The sequence below is a fragment of the Bombina bombina genome, chromosome 1 (genome assembly GCF_027579735.1).
Source record: "Bombina bombina isolate aBomBom1 chromosome 1, aBomBom1.pri, whole genome shotgun sequence".
Taxonomy (NCBI): Eukaryota; Metazoa; Chordata; class Amphibia; order Anura; family Bombinatoridae; genus Bombina; species Bombina bombina.
Window position 1 is genome coordinate 609943052 of NC_069499.1, and position 25929 is coordinate 609968980.

Here is a 25929-nt window from a genome sequence, read left to right on the forward strand (position 1 = left end):
CTATAAACAATCTACATATGCAAAAAAGAAAACTTGAAAACAGTTAAAGAGAAATAGAAGAAAAAGAAAAAAAACAAGACAACATTGTCCACTTTGAAACAGACTTGACCATGAGAACAGAGGCTTCACAAGTGCAATAGAATCTTTATGGATTCTGCATGCTTGGCTGAGTTGAAGGTAACTCCTTACCACATCTCTGTAATGCCCAGAAAGCCCACAGCTAGCCCCATTCTATCCAGCGTGATCACTATACAATAATAATACAAATCTGAAAGTCAACAAGAAATTAGATTGAAATGTTATGTTCTATCTGAATCATGAAAGAAAACTGTTGAGTTTCATGTCCTTTTAATTTTAAGCAGTGCTGTATACGCATAAAGAGAAAGATTGCCACTTGTGAAAATTGTAAATTAAAGGGAAATGAAAACCCACATTTTTTCTTTCACGATTCAGATAGAGAATGCAATTTTAAACAACATTCAAATTGACTTCTATTATTTAAATTGCTTCAATCTTCAGATATCCTTTGTTAAAGAAATAGAACTGCACATGGATGAGCCAATCACACGAGGTATCTATGTGTAGCCACCAATCACTGTTCAGCAAAGGATATCAAGAGAATTAAGCAAACTAGATAATGGGAGTATATTAGAAACGTGTTTTTAAATTGCATGCTCTTTCTAAATCATGAAAGAAAAATATGGGTTGAATTTCCCTTTAAGTGTATTTAGAATTAATTGTTATGTTAATGAGACAATATTCACTCTCTAAAGAAAAGAGGTAGAAACCATTAGGGTGACTACTAGGGGGCGCATTAGCATGAAACAACATATAATACTCTATATAGGAACTATATCAGTACAAATATAAAAACTGGGAGACAGTACACTAACAAACAAAGATATAGTCAAACACTAAAAAATAGTATTGTTATAAGTAGGATGCTATAGCTATAGCCAAAGACCATAGAAAGTAACAAACTATAAATAGGCAATTCCAATCACATATACAAGAAAAATGCCAATTTGATTAATATTCTTCCACACACTAGGGCAATACTCTATAACACTCCTGATATACCAACCAACTGTAGAAAGACAAAAAAAAGAGAGGTGCCTCATAGGGAAAATTTCATCAATCACTAGGAGGAAGAAAGCAAAAAAACTCATAATATATGCAGCACTATGCGCAATGCCGTGAAGCAGGCTGGAGTAATCTGAGTTTTCCAGCTAGACGTATATACAAAAACTGGAACCAGAGCTTAACAGATACACTTTAGCACTTGGATGAGCAGCATAAAACTTTCATGAGTCACTGTGAGTTTGGAGACACAACAGAAGGAAAGGAGATCATTCCAATCTTGGAAATAGCTGCAATGATAGGGGTCACAATAAACTATTTCTCTGTGGTGTGAAATAAAATAATTTATTAAAACAAAGTGAACGTGTGGCTTACTGTCGGCATTGTGAAGTGTCCTTATGGTGTAGTCAGACTTTTTTTTATCAAAATGTAGTTGGTGATCCAAAGCAGTTTGTCTCACGTCTGTGTCTCACTTTTTGGAAGCTGACAAGATTGTCTTATAGACAATCTTTGGTAATTTGCTTGTTTAGTAATGTTTTTTTTTAATATTTTAGTGATGACATTTGCATTGGACATTGTTTTGTTGAGAGATACATTAATTTCAATGGTGCTGATCTCGCCACAGATCTCTTTGAATTCTTCAATTTTCAAGTGGCAAAAAAGCTCAGTTCTTCTGACAGACTTGCATTTTGGCCAATCAGTGCTGACTCATAAATAACTCCACGGGAATAAGTATAAGCATAAATGTTACCTATATGGCACACATGAACTAATGCTGTCTAGATGTGAAACTGTCAAAATTAACTGAGATAAGAGGTGCCATCAAGGGCTTATAAATTAACATATAAACTCACATAGGTTTAGCTTTCAACAAAGAATACCAAGATAACAAATAAAATTTGATGATAAAAGTAAACTGGAAAGTCGTTGAAAATTGCATGCCCTGAATCATAAAAGTTTAATTTTGACTTTCCCTTTAAGATGTAAAGAGAAATTAAATCTGAGTCACTGGAAAGTGTACACCTTTCCAAGAATTAATCTGTCACAACTTGCTCTGTATAAACTAAGTCTGCATCTCCAAGAAACTCAGGAATTATAAACTTTATTAGAGAGGGAAATGAAAGGTTTATTACAGATTTTGAATTTGGTAAGGATCAATTTCTCCTTTTTAATTACAATTGTGCTTCTTTATTCTAGGTATGCAGTGGGAATTGCCTATAAATCTGCTCCAAAGAATGAATGGATTGGAAAGAATATCTCATCATGGGTCTTCTCTCGTTGCAACAACAACTTCCTTGTAAGACATAATAACAAAGACACTTTATTAGATGTAAATCCTCAACTAAAGCGCTTAGGTATCCTCTTAGACTACGACAACAATACTCTCTCCTTCTATGACCCCGCTAACTCTTTACATCTCCATACCTTTGAGATCTCCTTTATCCTACCTGTATGCCCAACTTTCACTATCTGGAACAAGTCACTGATGATTCTCTCAGGTCTTCCTGCTCCAGATTTTATGGATGCGTTTATGTCTGACCAATCCGAGTGTATCTGTAGACCTCAGGAGTCACCTTATGTCTCTGGACTGAAGGCGTGTCAATAAACATTAGAATATAGTCCTTTGGCTTGGTGGTGGATTCCATGGGATTTGAAATAAGACTTGAGTTGAAATGCTGGTACAAGCCACGCTCTACCCTATAACATGTTATCAAATATCCTTTGCTGTTGTACTATATTCTGGATTATAACAGGAATTTTGAAAACATATACTGTATAATGGATGTGGAATTGTAAGCAATATGAAAAATGTTGGTCATTTTTAGCTTTCTAACTACTAATGACATTGAAGTCTTGCTACAGCATCAGATATTTTCTACCCAATAATACTCCACAAAACATTATAATTCAAATACACATGATGTCTCTATGAATAAAATAATCTCATTTACTTATTACTTTTCTTAAAGCACACCTTAAGACATAGTGGTCACTCCTATCCAAAAATATCTTCACAGCAGGTGATGTACAGAAAGCCTGCAATAGTATAGCTCATAGAGAGAGCCAGAAAGTATGAAATCAAGGGTAATTTTTATAAGATAGTTTATGTGGAGATTTGACATATAAACAAGTGTATGATATGATAATACTAATGCTATTTGTAGAGCTTTGTGGAAACTTTTCAGGTGGCAAACAGATCTCAAATCTTATAACGGTTGAAGATCCAGACTGTATTATTTAAATTATTTGAAATTATTTAATTATGGATATTATCCTGTGTAATATATATATATATATATATATATATACTGTATGTATATATATATATATATATATATATATTTGTATGTGTGTATATATATATATATATATATATATATATGTATGTGTATATATATACAGTATATGTATACAGTATATATAAATAAAAACTTATTATCTATACATAACATAATGTTTTATGATATATTTATGGATAGGAATTTTGTTGCAAAATACATATAAAATGTTAAATATAATTTTATTTTATTTTGAAGAATATGCCAAAAACTTGAAATATTTTATCGGAGGATGTTGATATTTGAATGTTGAGACGATGGTTACATTTCTATAAATAAAATATGTAAGAATTATCACTGTAGCAGTTTTTGTTTTTGTGTTTTATTTATGTATTTTGATTGCTTATATATCATATATATATATATATATATATATATATATATATATATATATATATATATATACACATACATATTATAACATGTATATGTATGTATATCTGTGTTAAAGCCCTCTGCATGCCTTAGCCACTTAATATCGACTTTCTCAATTATCTCATATGGGCCCTGCCAAGTAGCCAAAAATGTATTTTCCACTGTAGGGACCAGAACTAAAACCCTATCGCCAGGCTGGAACACTCTGACCGTAGCATTACAGGTTTCCCATATGTTCTCTAACAATGGGCATAACAGCTTCAATATGGTCTGCATTTGGAATATATATTCAATAACACTTCAATTGTTGTCTCCTGCTCCCATGTCCTCTTTAACTATATAATTGAGACCTTATATAACTTTTTATTGCAATTTTTTAAAATATTTTGTATTTATCATGAGTGTAACTGAACTTTTAAATGTATTTTTAATATGTTTTGTGCAACTTTTTATTCAAGGGTAACAGTTAAACGGTGCTCTGAATTTTCACTAACCCAGAGCATGTTAAATTCAATTGTACTCGATCAAATGCATTTACTTTCAACTTACGTACAATACTTCCGTAGCGTGCAAACACCCGTGATAACCCCGATATCGCTAGTTTGCAACAGTTACCACGCCACTCGTAATCTAGCCCTAAGAGTGGAAAAAAGGCAGAAATGTCATATTTTTTACTCAATAAAACATAGTCGTGATTCATATTGAGTAAAAATATGATGCTGTTTATTGAATATTACCACAAACTTATCACAGAGTGCTCTTATTATGATTGGGGGTAAAGCAGCCAATACGTATTAGCGAGACTATATATAGTTACGCAACAGAATCGACAAATCGCACCTTTGAAAAAGCTACAGCGGAGAAATATGGTAGGTGGCTTTTGTCAGTTTCTTTATAATTAACAAGCACAATTTGACTTTATTTAAGATTACATAATTATAGTTTATAATGGGGGAATTTAAGTGATAAACAATATTACGCAAGTGTAATATTGATTATATTAACGTGTTTACTAATTCAGTGATTACTTAACAATTACATTTGTTCTAAAATATTTTATATAATTTTTTCACCCCATTTATGACTAAAGTTACAAAGGAATAATAAAAACAAAGTCCATTATTGTGATTTTATTTGGGTTTTTACAATTTTGTTTTAATAAGAGTTAAGTTTTATTTTGTAATCATGAATAATAAGATGTAAGTGCAATAATGTGTGTTCTTTTCTCAGTTTTTTACTGAAAAAAACTCTAATTAGTATCAATACACAACACCCAATCTTATATAATTTGGAATAACTTTAGCAATTTGATAATTAATAACTTAGGGAGACGTTATTAACCGGAGTGATGCCATTGGTTCAATTAATAAACCTCTTTTTAAATGGCCCATGAGAAGGTAGTCTGTCATCATCATATAGTTAGTATATTTTATGAGTTTGACCATCTTTAGCGTGGTTGATTTGTCAACAATGCAACATAAGACTTTTCATAGATTTCGGGAGGTCTGACAGGGACTTGTTTTCAATTTATTTATTTTGTGGGAAACTGGTTTGCATTTTGACAGCTTAATTTGTTAAATTCAACAGAGTCGTCAATAAAAACAGACAGATATTCCATTACAAAGTTGCAGCGCAGCATCATTCAAAAAAGCTTTTACCAGACTGATGAACCTTTAGGTATTTTGTACTAGCTATTAAAAGAAACTTGAGTTCACCATCAGATTTAAAGTGTAAAATTAGCAAACTATCTTAAAATGCAATACAGTTAATGCTTTCATTAAATACAAAAAAATAAAATATAGTATATGTATAGTTTAGATTGAGAAGAATTGTATCAATGCAATATTTTGTGGACCCAGGACATACTTGAAAACGAGAGAAATCTCAATGTACCTTTCCTGGGAAAATATTTTATAAATAAATAATAAATAAATAAATAAATAAATAGAGCTAGATTACTTGCGCATGTATTAAAAGTTGAAAGTTAACCCGAGGGCATATATACTTTGGAGCCCTTTCCAAATACCTGGAAAAAAAAAATATTCCATTTTAATATTTAATCATGTGTTTCACTGTGTATGTTCTGTAAACATTTTACATTCCAATGTTCTTTACAAAGGGGGAAATGCTCTATGTAATTTTAAATAGATATTCCTATATATGTGTGTATATACCTATACCTATGCAGAAAATGCAGATTCTATGCAGATTCTTAAAAGCTAAATCAATCATAACCCAATGCTTGTGGAAAAAGGGTTCCGTTAGTTGTTGTTTAATGGTCTCAGGCCACAATCCGACCAAGTTAGTCCTCTGTGAAATATTAAATATGTAGTATTCACCCTGTGTGAACCAGGCACTACAATGGGCTACACAGCATAGAGCAACGAATGTGAATGTATCCCTCTGTGGTTGTGTTAAAGCTTATCAGCTAATAGAGTACATTCCCGTATCGTAAGAGGCAAATCTGTGCAAGCCGTAAATAGAGAATTCAATAGTATTCACTCACCCAAACGGCATCTTCTATTATACTGGTTTAAACTGTATAATTTCTTACTTGCGGTTAGCGTGGTGTTCACCTCCAGCACTGTGTATGCATTGCCTTGTTGAACCTACCTCTCAATGTCAATATGGCTGCTTTCCACCTGGAGGAGACACGCTGGCTGGCGAGGTCACCAGATCCGCACCGGAGCTGTCTCTGCTCCGAAAAAACTATAAATGAAGGAAATTTGTACCTTCAAATAAAACAAAATATATGCCAAAAGAGTCACTAGTGTCAGCAAGTCTTGAATCAGACTATCAGCCTACGCGTGTCATGCTGCACTCGGCACTTCGTCAGGGCTATCACACATGTATAGCTGTTAAAGATGTATACACCTGTTTCATTGCATCATAGACACATGATCATAAAATTAACTGTTTAAAGGAGTTTACAAAATACATCATTGCATTAGTAGAGATTCCAATGGAAACAAACTTGCAATATTACAATGGCAGTTCAGCATTTTTATAAATAATCCTAGCTCAACTAACTATTCCATGATCACTACGATACATTTTAAAACAATTTTAAGAACTTATTCCAAGTTTAAGACATTAACGAATTTCTATCTAAAAAGATGATGAATAATAAAGGTCCTTATTAAAGTGACACTGAACCTAATTTTTTTCTTTTGTGATTCAGATAGAGCATGACATTTTAAGCAACCTTCTTGTTTACTCCTATTATCAATTTTTCTTCGTTCTCTTGCTATCTTTATATGAAAAATAAGGGATCTAAGCTAAGGAGGCAGACATTTTTTGTTTCAGAACCCTGGACAGTACTGGTTTATTGGTGGGTGAATTTATCCACCAATTAGCAAGAACAACCCAGGTTGTTCACCAAAAATGGGCCAGCATCTAAACTTACATTCTTGCTTTTCAAATAAAGATACCAAGAATGAAGAAAATTTGATAAGAGGAGTAAATTAGGAAGTTGCTTAAAATGCCATGCTCTATCTGAATCACAAAAGAACATTTTTGAGTTCAGTGTCCCTTTAATTGATCTCCCATTGTAATCTACTACATAATATTAGGCAATATTGTATCTTTACATATCTATATATATATATCTATATATATATATATATATATATATATATATATATATATATAGACTCTTCTCATTCTGATGCTTTAGTGATTATAGTTATCACTATAATATTTCCTTATTAGATATTATACATCTGTTTTTTTACGGTAAACCAAATAAATTATATGTAATACATTCGACCGCAACCATTTATTTGACTCCCCTATCAATATTCTGTTATTTTGTATATGTCATATGGTTTCAGTTTTCATAAAGGTATCTAAAAATTTTACAGTCAAATGTATTTTCCATCTTATTTCCCAATAAGTCCATAGTAGTATTGTAAAAAAAATCCTATTATAAAGTAAAGTGCAAAAAGTGTTCACTAAAAATAAAAATCTATTATAATAACATTTAATAAATAAATAGGTAAATAAATAATTAATAAGGCTCGGATATTAAATCCAAGCTGTATAGTACGTGACAAAACACAAATATTAATTCTTACGGTGTGAATACATTTATATGTGAATATTGATACATAGTGAAATATCAATATTGAGAAAATTTTATTTTATGTATATATTATGCTTAATATCATTTAACATTGACCATGTCATTATGATATTTAAATAGTGCATGTATATTATTATTTTGTTTTTTTAAAACTATTCATATCATTACCCGGAAAAACATTAGAGAAGATAAAAATCTATGAGCCTAATCTGTAAACAATTTTAGATCAGATTTTTTATTCTTGCCATTAGGTTTGCCTGTATTGATCTTACAGATCCAATACACCTCAAAAACATGTGCAGCTGGTAGTGGTCAGTGTAATTAGAGAAATGGTAAAACATCACTAAACCACTCCCTCTGATATCTCAGTTAATAACAAATAAAACACAAATGATTAAACCATTAATATAAAACTCTAATTACACTGACCACTACCAGCTGCACATGTTTTTTAGGTCTGTATATATATATATATAAAGGTAGTTTAAGAGGTAAATATTATATACCTGAGGAAACTGCTTTTAAGCAGAGAAACGTGTTGTATTACATTAAGGGTTAACCCATTTGTTAATACCCTTTTCATTGTGGGTCTATATGATCCTTTTAACTACTTTTTGTTGATTAAATTTATATTTAACATTCAACAAACCATTTGGTTCCTGTTTTTCTACCTTCAACACACCTCCCATTGGAGTTCCAGATTGCTGGAGAATAACTAGTGAGCTGAAGCAAATCTTCAGTCTTTGACTATAAGCAGTGCTGCTACCAAATGTGAGTACCCTGTATATATTTTAATCAATAGGAGTACCAATTGGAATTGCTGATACACACAGGAGGCGCCCTTTCATTTGATTTCTTTGCAGAAATGTTTGATCATTAGCATTACCTTTAGGGGGTGTGAATTTGGGTTAAAGACCCGGCTTTCTGTGTTCCCCTGCTACACTTCAAGATTTTGTTCTTTGATCATTGGATTGAATTACTTGAAATCGGCCCTACCTTAGGATAGAAAGCTTTGAACATCTTTTGGCCTGAAGTATTAACTCTTGATTTATTTTTCTTCTCATGATTATTTATTGTTTATTTTTCCATTTAACATTTTTTGTTTAATTTTTTTGTGCACTTTTTTCATAGCGCCACCTTGTGCTCCTAGAGAGCGTGTTGTTAGTTTATATTATAAGAATTTAAAATTACATTTTATATATCTGAGACGCATCGTTGTACTATCAAAGTAGGTGCATTTTGTAAGTATAGTCATTATAAGACGGTTTGTATATTTAAATTGCACCCCAAAAAACAAAGTTTAGTAATCCTTTAACGTGGTGTTAAATCCCTGGTAAGACCTCACCCAAAGTATCAAATACATATTTTAAAGGAGAAAACTAGAAAGAGTTTAGAGAAAACTGATAGAGATAGTTAAAGGGACAGGAAACCCAAATGTTTTCTTTAGTGATTTAGAAAGAGCATGTCAATTTAAACAACTTTCTAATTTACTTCTAATTTGCTTAATTCTCTTGATATCACTTGCTGAAAAGCATATCTAGATATGCTCAGTAGCTTCTGATTGGTTGCTGCACATAGAGGCATTGTGTGATTGGCTCACACATGTGCATTGCTATTTCTTCAACAAATGATATCTAAAGAACTGAGAAAATTAGATAATAGAAGTAAATTGGAAAGTTGTTTAAAATGACATGCCCTATCTGAATCATGAAAGTTTAATTTTGACAAGACTGTCCCTTTAATTATTTAAGTTATGAAAAGAGGTTAACCAAATAAAGTCTATCTCTAGCCTATAAGGCACATGAGGGGTGATATAATTAAAATATATATTTGTGTCTTATACAGTAAGGCAATCAAACTTCAGAACTCTTTCCAGGAAGAGAAAGTGACTGCCACTACAGTAATTAACTGTAGAAGGTCTTCGATATATTCTGACAGAATCCCAGGTTTTGTTTGCTTGTGTTAAATGGGTTGGCAGTTTACAAGGTATTACTATCGGTTCACTGGGAAGGTTTTTAAAAAAGAGTATTGAACTCATTGCACCTGAGTTTATTCTGTCTGGAAGAAAGAGCTCACATTCAGCAGGTTATCATGGAGTACACTAAAATTTCAAAGGCAGGTCAAGAAAGGTCCTGACGTATTTGTGCCATACCTAGGACTAAAAACAGACTGGGGATGGTCCAAGATCTTGTTGTGTAGATGTTGTTGTGTCTGGATTTCAATTATTCTTTTGATGTAAGGGACACTAAACTGACAAATAGAGACCTACTGCAATGTACTGCCGATGCTGTAAGTGATTAACACAAAATAGCTTTAGATTCACACATAGGAACCTTTTATCAATGGACAGCAAAAAATGTTCCCAGCAAAGGAACCTGTTCACTCCTCTTTGCAGTTATCAGGCTGCTCATGCTGCTTGTCAGCTTCCTATAATTGCACAAGAAAATCCTTAGGATGTTCTGCATCCAGGGGCTATCAATCACCACAAATTAACACGTTTCTGGTGATTTAACTCTGAAACTGTTAAGCCTTTGCATTTTGAAAAATGGAGCCCTCAGTTCTAAATTATTCAGGGCCAGATTACAAGTGAAGAACAAAGCAATTGCAAGTATTTAAATTAAAAATGATATTGCATGTTTAAAGGTATTTAACTGGGAAGGGCTCAAAGGTTTATGTATATGTCCATATATGTGTCTATATGTGTATATATGTGTTTATATGTGCATATATTAGGGCTGCAGAATCTGTTGGCACTCTACAAATACCTAATAATAATAATAATAATAATAATAATAATAATATATGTATGTATGGGTGCATATACATATTTACCCAGATAAACACTTAAATGCACATGTATACACATATGTACACATATATATAGACAGGTATACATACACACACACATATATATATATATATTCGCCCGAACACTGTTACGCTACACATCTTCTTGCACTAGTTGTAAATACTCCTGTGATCCCTCTGGTTACCTTCTGCACTGTACGCCTTTATATGGTAAGTCTCTGATAGATACGTGTCAGTTTACATGTTTTGTATATGGGCTTTGGAATATACTGAGCTTGTCCGTCTCAAGTTTTTTATGCAGCTGATCTCTGAGCTTACGGTTGTCTACTCCCCTGGCTTCCATGCGCACAGCATTTGTAATATCTGATTACCTTCTGACTTACGGCGATTCTGCTCTTTGATCTTATAGGTGTATGCATCTGTTTAAAATCTTATCCCATATTATTACAGCAACACTTAGGCTGTGTCTTGATAATACATTGCATATATGTAGACTGCTCCTGCATTGTTGTCTTATTGGTATAGGATGTACGTTGTTACACTGTTTATGTCACTAATTAGTCACTGGATGTATTGATGCATTTATGTCTGATACACTGTTGCATTATTAATTGTTGTTTGGGGGTTTAAATGTTTTGTGTTCACTTTGTTACACTGTATATATATACTTGTATATTTGTTACGCTATATATATATATATATATATATATATATATATATACACACACACATTGGAGCCCTTTCCAGTTTAACACATTATTTACCATATCCCTTTCTAACCCTTTCAAAACATTTTTTTATCAGTATTCAAATTATATTTTTGAGTGTAATTTTTGAAACCCTTACACTTTAATTTAGGTCTAAAGTAAAGCTAAATATACAAACACAGTTTTGGCTTGCTCTGAAACGCAACCTATAACTTTCAACTTGTAACATGAGTGCTATTTAGCACAGTTGCAATATCCATTAAAAGTATAGGATGCGGTAGAGAGATGTTGGCTGCGCTAATCCTTTGCTGGTAAATGGGATTTACCATTTACAAGTAATATCAAGTATTGAGCTAATATTAGAGTGGACCAGCTATATTGCATATCGTGTCCAACGCTATCATTAGTGCGTCACTTGTAATCTGGCCCAAAATATCAATCCATAAATCATGAATAAGTCATAAATCATAAAAAAATCAAACTAAAACATTATTATTGAGGAATAATCATAATAATGCTGCTGCACTTCAATGAAAAGCTTTTTTTTTTTTTAAGCGGAATTAGAGGTTTGCATACATTTTCTGTCCTTTTGAAATAATTTGAACAAACCAAACATACTCTATGCAATATTTTTTTTTATTAGCTTTGGGCAGGGGAAGAGAGGTCCAGGTGTCAAGTAATTTCTAGTACGGATTCAGCAATCAAGGAAAATAATTGAAAAAAAGAGAAATCTTTGTTTTAAGTCTGGTGATATTTGTTTGAGGAAAGCCTTTTTTTAATTAACCTCACGCTTCTTCCTCATAAAACTGTAGGATTCTTTTTTTAATATGTTATTTAAAATGAGTCAATGTAACATTGTGCTTCTTATTCACTAGAGGCTGATAAGAATTTGCGGAGAAGTCTGTCCGAGTACCACGTGGATTAGATGCCTCAGTTTAGTGAACACAGAGCAGAGAAATGTTAAAATCTCATATTGTTCCAGCTTATGTTCCCTACTCCATTGGGACTGGCTGTCTGCACAGCTTAATTCTGGGGCTTTATTCTGCAGTAAACTGCTCGCCTGCATGGTAATGATAAAGCACATTACAAGAATAATGTGTAGCGATAATGAGAGACACATTTACAGAACATTTCAAGTACATTTATATTCCGCACTTTAATACAGTCTGCAGAAAGACAGAAAGATATTTTTTCTATTATGAACCAATCTCTAATGCCATATTTGATTTTAACCTGTTCAGTTTTCACACAGACAGCATTGAGGGTAAAATTGCTAATGACTTTATATAATATATTACTTGGTTGTTTTCCTTACATGTAGTTTACATATGTGAAATTATGATAACAAACCTTATTATAGAATTCAAGAGTAGCTATACTTGAAGACCTGGTTATAATAAAATGTGAAATGTAAAGACAAGAGATAACAGAAATTACAGAGTAATACTGTAGAGAAATACCACTCCACTTGTAATCTAGCCCAAAGTTATAGACAATGTAGCTAAGCAAACAGATGATAATAGTTCATTATAGTCAAAGCAATTACAGGAACACACTTGCGCTAGGTTCCTCTCCCACTATCAAGTGGTGTGTTGATTTCTGTTGCTACTTCTTGTTTACATAGCTTTTCTATATCCAATACTGCAGTACTGACAATTACAGTATAGATTCGAGATTAAATAGGTAAATGCAGCTATTTCAAATAAAATTAAGGTAAAGGAGTTTTTGTAAATAATTGTATACATTCCAGAAGGTGAATGGGTCACTGGAAACATGTATTGTAAAATTTAGAAGTACAATGGACCTTTAAACTTGGTTAATAAGTAGTTTAGAGAGGTTGCTCTCACCTCACTACCTGTCCCCTCAACCCCATCCCCTCACAGCTACTCCCCTCCATCTCTTCTACCCTTACTCCTATACTCACACACATTTCAACCTCTCCCTCAGCACCAGTATATTTCCCTCATCTCTGAAACATGCACTGGTCACATCTATCCTCAAAAAATCTTCTCTCGATCCAACCTCCCCATCCAAATACCGTCCTATTTCCCTACTCCATCTTGCCTCAAAGCTTCTTGAAAAGCTAATATATGCATTTCCTTACATTAAACTCCCTCCTTAACCCACTGAAATCTGTATTTCATCCTCATCACTCCACAGGGATAGCAATCATTAAGGTTATTAATGATCTACTTAAAGCAAAATCAAAAGGCCACTTCTCTTTGCTTATCCTCCTTGATCTGTCTGCAGCCTTTGATACTGTTGACTACCCTCTTTTGCTGCAAACCCTCCAATCCTTCGGCATTTGTGACACAGTCCTCTCATGGTTCTTTTCCTACCTGTCTAACCTGTCTAACCATACCTTTAGTGTAACCTTCTCTGAGGCTTCCTCTGCCCCATCACCACTTTCTGTTGGTCTGTCCTCGGTCCCCTTCTCTTCTTAATCTACACGTAATAACTAGGTTCCCTAATAAAGTCCCATGGGTTCCAATATCAACGACACCCAAATCTACTTCTCTGCACCAGACCTATCTCCTTCTTGCCAATCTGTGTCACTAACTTTCTTTCTCACATATCTTCCTGGATGTCCTCTCACTACCTTAAGCAAAATCTCTCTGTTAAGTGTTATCTTATAACCGGGGGTATCACTTGACAGCAGTATTCTACACCTTCACCTGGAACTGAATGGTTTACTTGGTGAGATCTCGGGAAACAGCATTTAGACATGCAGCAAGTAAAGTCTAATCACTGTTCTGTTTATTATAAGGAATAACATACTTTTATAGACAATGGTTACAGTATATGGGGTTAAACAATGACGTAATCATAGCCACACCATCTTACACAGTATGCTTGGAACAATGAACTTCATTAAAAATAATATAAATAAGGTGGAATAAGAAATTTACTGTGAAACTAATAGTTTAAGATAACCGTGTATCTGGGTGCATCGCCAGGACATAGCAAGGCCACTCTTGAGATACAATTGTTGCATATGAAACTAAAATCTAATGTCAGCATATGTTCTCACAGCATAATAAAACACATTATGAAGAAATATAATTAACTCATCTTAAAATCGAATCTAAAACAAAATGGTGTACATTTATATTATATATATTAAAATTCCACCCTTTTATTCTAACAGAATAACATACTATGCAAATTAAACAACTATATAAAAGACACAGAAAATAAGTAAATCTATTAACAACAGTATAAGCCTAATACTACGGTATAACATGAATCTATGTGAGAATACTGTAGAGAAATTCATTCACATTTACTACTATAATAGTTAACTAATATTAAAATGCTAAATAGGCCAATAGGGCACAATATGTCACTGAACATGAGTACAGTCTCTCAAATGCTCTCTGTCTACCTCCCAGGATCCCCAAACTACTGGTCTATCTGCACAAAGACCCAACCAGCCCCCAATCTACCCCCAAACAACACTGCATCTTTATTTCTCAACCTGCATCCCCAAATATCATAGACAGTTCCCTGCTCTGTACACTCTCCACAGTGAAGCATAACATGGGAACAACACAAGTATCTCTGGATGGCCTCTGATCACTTTAAGAACAATCTTTGTCCTCTTAGAGCTCCACCTCCCTCAGACACTCTGCTTCAATACCATAGTCCATTTGCAGTAGGGGTGCTTTGCACCTGAGAAAGTGTCCATCAGCAGGTACATGCTGGATGTATGATGGTTTGTTCATGGGGTAGACAAGGGAAACAGGTGGATCCTCATAGCAACAGACACTCGAGTCAGAAGGAGTCTAAGAAGGAAACAAAACAGCGCAAGATGAGCGCGCACCCTGATACAATGTAAATGATACCTTAAACATGAATACTAAGCAAGTAAAAACTGCTAGACTTCATCAAGAGGCTGTATGGCTATGCTAAATAACTTGTGCTAAGGCCTGCCCTGCAACAAAAATGAAAAGTAAAACAGTTAATAAAAACATTTTCTTTAAAATCTATTTCTTCACACTTTCTCTATGAACTACTAAAAAATAAATAACCTAGTGTTGTTTTATTCTGCAAAGCTACTATATGTAATGTTTACAATTCTACAAATATGATCTAAGTAGAATCAGCTGTCTCATCTGATATAAGCACTACTAATTTCCTAATTATTTTATGTAACCTAAATTCTCTTGCACTCCTGTATGAGGAAAGAATGCAATCATAACATTATTAAAACTACACAATCTTTTAAAAGGTAAACACATCTTTATGGTAAGATAATTCCTTTTGCTGACAAACACCTGGAATTACAAAACTCAAATAGTAGATACCATACAAGTTAATTAAGGGAAAAATACATTTGCTTTCATAACACAGATCCATTGTAGGTAGAAAATATACCATCAATACCATTATAATTATACTACTCCCAAAACTCATATTTCTCTGTTTAATTGTTATAAATTTCTTGCTGAGATGTGTCCTCACTCTTTTATTTTGAGTAGTTTGACAATACACTTAAATTATGATTACAATGAAAAATTCCTACAAAAACGTCCTATTCTCATACCTTTCTCCATTGTAAGACACATACAGTATATACCTTCTTCGCTTAAATATTAAGGAGTGGTATAAAAACATGGGGAAACTTCTGTGTTCTACAATGGTGAAGGGTCTAGAATATTCTGAGATATTGCAGCATTTTCTTTAACCTATAAAGGTGTAAACATATTCTCTATACTCAGTGGGCCAAACAATATGTTACAATACTGCAAGGTTTAGAGTTACTCTCATCTGGAAGGTAACATGATCAATAAAACGAACACAATTACAAGCAAATACAAAACAAGCAATATAAGTTAACAAGTTAAAACAATACTCCCTTAATCTAGCTGTGGATGACTCAGTAACAGCGTAACAGGTCCTCAACTTCCAACAGTCAAGGTGCAGTCCAGAGAAGGATAGTCTTTATGTTCTGAAGACACACATCATAGGAAATAGTCATAGATTGCCCAGAGTCCAGTTCTGGGGCTGGTATCAGCATGCAATGCAAAGAATGGATCCAAAAGATAGTTCAGCAACTTTTACTGCAGTATGGTGGTTAAAACAAACTTGACAAAAGGTCTTTTATCTTATTCTTTCCTTCAACTAGGCGCCAGGCATCTCTTTATTTAAAAGGTTTACTTGCATTCAGTCTTCAATATTGTATATGTACAGATCTACCTAAATATGAAAAACTCAAAAATCATTTAGTTAGTATTATTTTTTTATGTATGCAGCTCCATGATCTCATCCTGCAAATACAAATATTTTGTTAACAACTTGTCTAAATATTGTAGGTTCATTTTCTTACCTAAGAACAATAACCCAAATCACATAAATAAAGATACTTATCAATACTCCCCCCTTTGTTCGCGTGAAACACCCTATGTGTCACGCAAGCACAATATGACAGCAAACTAAAAGACAATCCATGCACTCCTAAAAGAAGTAATATAGTATCCTAAAAATCAGGAAAAATCAAATACACCTCAGTATTCAATATTCCATTTATACAGCACCCTTCCACACACATTCTCTAAAAATTAAAAACATAAAAAACATTCTCTAAAAAATCATTTAACACCTTAAGGACCGGGCACTTCAGACAAAAACTATCCTTAAAGATCAGAGCATTTTTAGCATTTTTGCCATCACTACATTTAAACAGAAATAGAGCCTTTTTTATACTTACCTATCAAAACTATGGGGTCAATTTATTATAGTGCGATTGGACATGAAATGATGTAGCGTATAATGTCCGCTGCACATCGATTAATGCTGACAGCAAACGCTCTCTGCATTTATAATTGCACCAGCAGTTCTTGTGAACCGCGTTGAATCGGCTGCTAGCAGGGGGTGTTAATCAACCCGATCGTATTCGATCGGGTTTGATTTCTGTCTGCCGCCTCAGAGCAGGTGGACAGGTTATGGAGCAGCAGTCTTTAGACCGCTGCTTCATAACTTCTGTTTCTGGCGAGCCTTTGGCAAGCTCCGTACGGAGCTTGATAAATATGCCCCCATATATATTTTTTTTAGTAGACAACCCAAAGTATTGATCTAGGCCCATTTTGGTATATTTCATGCCACCATTTCACCAGCAAATGCGATCAAATAAAAAAAATCATTAACTTTTTCACAATTTTAGGTTTCTCACTGAAATGATTTACAAACAGCATGTGCAATCATGGCGCAAATGGTTGTATATGGTTCTCTGGGATCCCCTTTGTTCAGAAATAGCAGACATATATGGATTTGGCATTGCTTTTAGGTAATTAGAAGGCCACTAAATGCCACTGCGCACCACACTTGTATTATGCCCAGCAGTGAAGGGGTTAATTAGGTAGCTTTTAGGATTAATTTTAGCTTTAGTGAAGAGATCAGCCTCCCACCTGACACACCCCACCCCATGATCCCTCCCTGACCCCTCTCAAACAGCTATTTTCCCTCCCCCACCCCCCAAAGGTCACCCCATCTTAAGAATTGGCAGATAGTCTGCCAGAAGAAAAATAAAGGAAAGTCCAATGTGTACAAGCACCAAGGTAACCCCCACCACTGGGGTTGCAAATGTTTTGCAGGTGTGCAAGCTAACAGGTCTGGAAAAATTGAACTGTTTCAAAAGTAGTATAGCAGCACCACCAATTTAATATAAAAATATTACTTTATTAAGCCAACATAAAAGAGACTGTTTTATGTTGGCTTAATGAAGTAATCTTGTTATATTAAATTGTGGTGCTGCTATAATACTTTTGGAACAGTAGAAAAATAAAAGTTTGTTTTTTTTTTACTTTTTTTTTAAATTTTAGATTTTTTGCAGGGTAGTATCCCCCCTTACCTCACAACCTCCCTGATCCCCCCAAAACAGCTCTCTAACCCTCCCCCCTCTACCTATTAGTGACCATCTTAGGTACTGGCAACTGTCTGCCAGTACTCAGTTTGCAGCAAAATAGGCGATTTAAAAAAAAAAAGTATAATACTCGTTTTTCTGTAGTGTAGCTGCCGCCCCTAAATACCCAAATACCCCTCCCAGACCCTTTTTTTTCCAAATTACCACACATATGATCCCCTCATTGCCCCTCCTTCCCCCTCAATCACAAAGCTAGATTATTATTTTTTCCCAAGTAGCGTAGCCGAGCGGTTCCTCCCACTCCCGTCCTCCTTCCGCCTCCCCCAGCAATAGGCCGCCCAATGCCTTCCTTCTTACGCGCCCACCCACCAATGATCGGTCCCACCGCTGTCCGATGAAGAGAGGGCCACAGATTGGCCCTCTCTACTTCGGTAACTCTGCAACTCTATTTCTGCAGTGTTCCACTCGTGCGGCATGCAGAAAGAGTTTGATCTCGCAATTTTGAGCGAGATCGCGACAAAGAGAAGTCCAGGACTGCAGCGACGTGCAGGGTAGTCAAGGGCTTAACGACCAGCGTTATACAGGGTACGGCGCTGGTCATTAAGGGGTTAAAAACAACTATCCACTACGCAAAATAAAACATTAACAGCCATCACAAACTTTTAACAAAAACAATCAACTTGAAAGCAAGCACATATACTTCACTTACTGAAACACAGCACTAAAAAATACCACATTCTAAAAAAACACTACAAAGAATTAAAAACAACCTTTCATGCCCTGGTTTTGTAAAATTTACCCTGCACTATACTATGAAATCATGCTAATAGTGCAATCACTTTAGAAGATCAATAAACTCTATTTGCACATTTACAAATAAAATCCCTAACCATGAATAGATAAAGAAAACACACAAACACCTAAGTACTATATTCTGGGAAAGGTCAGAAAATAATGGCATTGCTAGTGCACTATGGTTTCTGTTTGCATGCATAGGGCAAACCCACTGTTAAAAAATCATGTTTGTCACAAATAATTTGGGAAAAGCTTTAGAATTCAGTCTATTGGCGGCAGTAATCAGCCACTGTATATATATATACATATATATATATATATATATATATATATATATATATCCATCATCTATCTATGTAATATCTATCTGCTCTACATGTTACAATATTATTCCAAATAATGGTGGTTTTATATGTATATCTCTTTATGATTTATATCTTTGTAACTAACTGATGAACAGTTGGTTGAATCCAATTTGTTGCATTTTCTACGATACAAAGCATATACACTGTATGTAGTGTATTGTAGGTAAAATATTGTAGATACAATGAGTTCATATATATATATATATATATATATATATATATATATATATATATATAAAAGACCAGAGCTGTTGCTAAGGCAACGGTTGAATATTTTAATCTTTTTTTCTGGCTTACAGACTGGTTCCTGTAAGACATATACATGTGCTCAGGAAACTTAAATATATTTTACTGAGTTCTTTAGGAAATTTTTTTTGTAAATAATGTTATTTCAGTCAATAAACATTCATTAGGACACACGCTACATCGCCTTGACTGTATGCAATATAAAAAAGGGCATTGTCATTAGGAGACTTTGCTTTAACTTGGGGTTGAGTTTTTATCTTTTAAAGATATATAAAGCAGTATGAGATTGTAATATAAAATGTTTAATTATGTGTAGTTAAAACAACTTGTCATGATTTATTTAAACCCTGCTAGGTTTCTTTAAAGTTATTTATTCCACTGTGTTCTAGTTTAAATTTTCCCTTATCTATCCTTTCTATTGAGGACAATCAGAGACAGTCTACAATAGAATTGTTATTGTTTTAAAAGATAGATAATCCCTTTATTACCCATTCCCCAGTTTTACATAACCAACACAGTTATATTATTATACTTTTTACCTCTGTGATTACCTTGTATCTTCCAGCCCCCTGATCACATGACTGTGACTGTTTATTATCTATTGTCTTAAATTTAGCATTGTATTGTGCTAAATCTTAAATAACCCCCTGTGCCTGAACACAGTGTTATCTATATAGCCCACGTGTACTTTCTGTCTCTTTGTGTTGAAAAGAGATTTAAAAAGCATGTGATAAGAGGCAGCCCTCAAAGGCTTAGAAATTAGCATATGAGCCTACCTATGTTTAGTTTAAACTAAGAATACCAAGAGAAAAAAGCAAATTTGATGATACAAGTAAATTGGAAAGTTGATTAAAATTACAAGTCCTATCTGAATAATAAAAGTTTAATTTTGACTAGACTGTCCCTTTAAAATAAGGCGATAAAAGAGACTGTCCAAACAAGGCTATGTGGAAAATTATTTTCTGACAGCCTTGTTTGCACAGAGATAAATAGAAAACTATTTTAAACATGGCGGTGACCATTACTTTATAGAATTTAAAGTTCTTAATAGAAATTAAACCTTTTATACTTATATTTTAATTTTTTTTAAAAAACTCATACGACTGTTAAAGAAATAATTTACATCTACATATTATTGTAAGGCTAATCTTTGCTTTGAATACATCCTTATGTTTAGCAGGTATTTGCTGTTTAATATCCCTTTAAGTAAGTCACTTTCGCAAGGATTGACTTTGTTTTGTACAGAAATATGCTGTTCAACGCCTGTATTCCACCTCTAGGCTTTCACGCCAAGTCTGGAGATGCCACAAATTGAGTTTTTCAAAGGTCTTTCACTTTTTAGGCAGGAAGTTAAAAAAACATAGAGCTATGATTAGAAAGAGGACGATAACCAGGAAAGAATTGTGTTTATTAAAATGTGAGCAGACCACATGCAAAAAATAAAGATTAAAAAAACAGTGCAATACAAACAAAACAAGTACAAATGGTATAGCATGTTTAATTAGATAACTCCAAATATGGGATCATTTCCAATCTTTCTGATTTTATATATCAATATCGAAAAACAGGAATAGTCTTTTTTTTTCCATTAATAAAGTGATAGCAATCTAATCAAGTCCAGCACAGCTGACATTGATAGCTCACACAATGTTTGATTTCTATTCTTCCGGAAGAGCTTCCAGAATTAACTTGTGGATTCCAATTCACAAACACTGGAATCGATACATAAAAAAGAATTTCAACTGCACCACAAACAATGAAATCCAAAATCCAGTCATGTATACAAGAGGATAATAAAACAACAATTTATATTAATAACAAAATAAAGATATTTTATTTTTAGAAAACCAGTTTGTTCTTTCATCATCTGCTACTGTAAATATCATACATGAACATATACATAGTATGGTTATAAGCATCTGACATATAATTTTAAAGTTACAGTAAACCTTTAACAACGTTTAACATTATTTTTTTCCTATAAAAACATATCATCCATTTATAAATGGTTGGAAAATAGATTTGCATGTTTTCATTGGTGCAATTTGTTTTCATCAGCAAACATTTAACCAACAAAGCCAATCAGGCCTTTTGAAAGTAACTTCTAAGGCTAGCCACAGTCTTCATAGTTCTTAATAAGTGTATATTTTGCACTGGTTATCATTTAACTCCAAATAGGGAAATATATGAAGGTTGTTTTGGCTTCAGAACTCTTTAGTGTTCTTTTGTGTAATTGACATTATGGGAATAATAGATTGAACAATGCTCATTTGTAATAATCATGAAGAGGGGGGGGGCAGATGAAAGAATGAATGATATTTGAAAGCTGTTTTCATATGCACATGTTACATTTTTAAGATCCCATATCAAAATGCTTATTATACCTTTCACATGTCTTACACAATTGGGGCTGATAGGCACTGGGACTGGTGAATCTTCCCTTAATATTATACAAATGAAGGATACAGGTAATGTCAATACTCAAAAGTGTTGATATGTACCTAGGAATTACTATTTTATGATGTTGTATTGAACCTGTTGCCCCTAGATAACTTTGTATGCTCATCAAGAGGTTCTGGTTCCTCCTCCAGAACCCTGTTCAGCAGTTCTCTCCCCAAAGGCCATCAGGCTGCACCAGATTGTGAAGGTAGCAGCACGCCACAATTATCTTGCTGACCTTTTGGGGGAGTACAGTAAAGGTGATCTAAACACCTGGTCCATGTTCTGAGTACCCCAAAAGGTATGCTTAATCACAGTTCAGTACCTCCAGAGGGCTTTGTTATAGGTTCTCTCTCTCTGCTGGACTAGGATTGTGGGGGACAGATATTTGCAGCCAGACTCTGCTTCCATATCCTGCATCACCTAGGGTGGAGACAAGCTTTGTTAATCCATAGCAAAGGAGATGGTCTAGACTTAATCTTTGGCCTGGGGCAGACAATCCCCACACAGCAAGTGGGATGCAAAGGTTAACCATTGGTTGATTCCAGTGCATGTAAGTTTTTGAGGCTGCAGTGGGAGGGTGCTGGTCAGCATACATGTAATTTAGTATGCTGAAGGTGACAGATGAGATTGTAATGAAGCAAAACAGTTGAGGGGCTGTGTGTTGAACAAGTATTGCGCAGAGATATGTGATGTTTTATTGTTAAAAAGAAATGAGAGGCATCAGGCATGACTTACCCAGCAACCATCCATCATGGAATTCTCCATTCTCAAATCTGTCAGAGAGGGCAGAGTGATGTAGGATATATGAGTTATAAGTTATGTGCTTCCAGGGAATGATGCATTCCTTTGCTGTATATGTATGTAATGGTTGCAAACAGCTTGCACACTGATACAATGAAATTGCTTGTTATTTCTGTATATGGCCTTTTGATCTTAAAGTGGCCAGAATGCCACATGGCTGCAATCTATGGTGACCAGGATTTTAGTCAATCTTCCTCATAGGTTTATTCCCCTCTTGACTGTAGGCCAGGCCTCAAGTGTTAAGGAAAATTAAATTAGCATGTGGGAGCAAGTGAAGAGGGTGGTCAGGAAACATGGCAGCACCTTAGAGAAGGGGGACTGCGACATACCGCCCTCATTTTCTCTGAAACTTCCAGAGGCTAAAAAAATGTATGACTTTCTGGTGTTATCAAAGGTGCCCTGTTTATACCTCTTTTAGTATTCAGGACTCCCATTCTCTCTTAATCTCAAGGCTGGCCAGGAGCTCTTGCCAACTGGCCAAGCCTCCCACGTACTCCCATGCACTCTTTTTTGGCCTGCTTCACCCCTATGTACTCTTTCCTAATCAGCTGCTCTCACCAACTGACCAAGCCATTCATCCTCATTTTACTCTTCCAGCATTCTCTCCTCGCCTCTCCTGACACTTCTCTCTCTCTCTTTGCATTAAAAACTCTCCACATCCAAACTCCAAATGTACACAGTCCCTATCATTGATAATTATTTTTATATTGGTTTAATGGGGTAAACGTGTTACAAATATGTTGCAATGGGATTATATGTAGTTTATTTTTTTAAGTTAAAATGCATTTTTAGTGTTAATTCCTGAAAGGTAAATATTGATATAGTCATCTGTTTCAATTTTGGAATTGTTGGTATGTTTAAAATATGCCTATTTCTTATATTTCCATAAAAAATGGCATTCGCAATTGTTAGCCTGAGCAGCTACATCTTGTTTTTTTGGGCCTGTGCATGTGGTTGTAGCTGTCCATGAACTGCGTGGGCAAATTTCCCACTATCTGCTCAGATCAAATCTGAACTGCTCAGATCAAATCTGAACTTTTTCTAATATGGAAATGATGTTATTTTTGAATTGCGATCATTTATAATTTGAAAAATATGGATGGGGACCTGAAAAACAGCAAAACAACTGTATCAGAGATATTGTAATAAAACCCATGATATGAAAAACATGCAAAATGCTAAAAAAAGGAATCTATATGAAAAATTAGTTTTCTGGTGGATTGGAATGCCTCCAAATAGCTATGGGATAAAAGGTAAATGATATAAAAGAAATTACCTTTGGACATTTCAGCTTTTCAGACAGTAACACATTATGGGCCAGATTAAAAGTAGAGCGTTATATAACACTCCCATGCGAGCATTAACTGTTCTCGAAGTACGTTTTTTTGCATGCATCGGGTTGCATTTAGATTACCAGTTAAAAGTAAACTGGGTTTTTTGCACGCTAACCGACACAAGTAAAAACCCGAATCTATTCCCCCATAAAATTTAAAGGAGCAAAAAAGTGGAAAAAACCTACTCTCGCACAAACACGATTGCATTTTCTGTGCTAACCCAACCTTATATACTTTACCTAGAGATTTTTTGGCAAATTATAATAGAATAGACAACAGGGGGTGTTTTATTAACTATTTGAAACCTATGAAACCCAAACTCCTTTCAAATAGAATAGAAAATACGGATGAAAAAATTGAATGAACAAACTGGTATCTTAAACCTAAACAAAAGAAAAAAAATATTCTGAAGAGCATTACATTGTTTCAGTCTTCTCAGATGAGGATATTTTCTTAACGAAAGCTAAACTCGACAAAAAGATTCTGATGAACATTGCATCATTTTAGTCTTCTATTTATGGCAGCGGTCTGAACTCGAATGACATTTGACACAGATGAGAAAATCCAATGAACAAACTGGTATCTGAAACCAACCAAATGTTAGGAACAATCTGGTATCTGAAACCTAAATGAAAGAAAAATATTCTGATGGACTTCATCATTTTAGTCTTGTCAGATGAGAAAATGTTATAAACAAAACCTAAACTGTATCCCTTTAATGCACCCCCCCCCAAAGAATAATGTTTCTCAAGATGAGGACAGAATGTTGTTGTTTTTTTACAGTATCAAAAGGGTTTTTACCTAAAAGAAGTTCACTAATTGTCAATTCCTGGGAAATTAATTGATATACCGTAGCAATATACATTCAATATTTTTTCTGGCTCAATTGTTGAGATCCTAAATGATGCGTTAAAATCTGCATCAAAATAAGTTAAATTGCAGGTTCAGTTCTTGAACTCTGAATGACGCCAAATTCTGTGGCCAAAATATATTTTGTTTGCTTATGAAATTTTTTGAAACACATTGCCTAAAACAAACGTGATATTCTACAGAATGCCTAGGAAATGTGTAAAGATGATTGTATTCAATACATTCCCTGGAAGTTTTAAACATTCCATATAATACCTAGGCATTCTATAAAATAACTGAGTTTAAAACTTTGCCTGTACACACACACATATATATATATATATATATATATATATATATATGTGCTGCCTGTTTATATAAAAGGCTGCTTAAACCTAAAAAATGAAAAGAAAAGTCTGTAAGGGTGATGAGTATTGACACTGTATGTGTGTTAATGTGAATGTGCAGCTGTGTGTAGATGTGTATTTTTGTGTAGCTATGTTTCAATGTGCTTTCATGAGTATATATATCATTGTGTGTAGATATATGTGTGTATGCAAGTGTGTCAGTGAAAGGGTTAAAAAAAAGTTGAAGCTTATAAAAAACCGTGTTTCAAGCTGCAGGACACAGGGCTACCGTTTTTTTAGAATAAAAGGGTTAATACAGTTAGTTAGCTGCTCATAGGTGAGGTGAGAGGGGGGTTAGGCTAGGAGTGTGCTTGTCCACCTTTGCACACAGCACACAGATATGCAACCATGTAAGGTTAGTTACAGAACTCAACAAAAAACGTAAATGAGAGGGCGCTAAGAGCTAAGAGAAACCAACACACTTAATCAGCATTA

The 25929-nt window shown here is 34.2% G+C and overlaps 1 protein-coding gene across 1 annotated transcript in view; it reads left to right on the forward strand.

Annotated features, from left to right (window-relative positions):
• MID2 (midline 2) overlaps positions 1-3031 on the forward strand; it is a 563817-nt gene extending 560786 nt beyond the window's left edge. Inside the window, exon 11 of the mRNA XM_053698987.1 lies at positions 2278-3031. Coding sequence (XP_053554962.1) covers positions 2278-2686 — 409 coding nt within the window. The 3' untranslated portion in view covers positions 2687-3031. The remainder of the gene's footprint in view (positions 1-2277) is intronic.
• The last annotated feature ends 22898 nt before the right edge of the window (positions 3032-25929 follow it).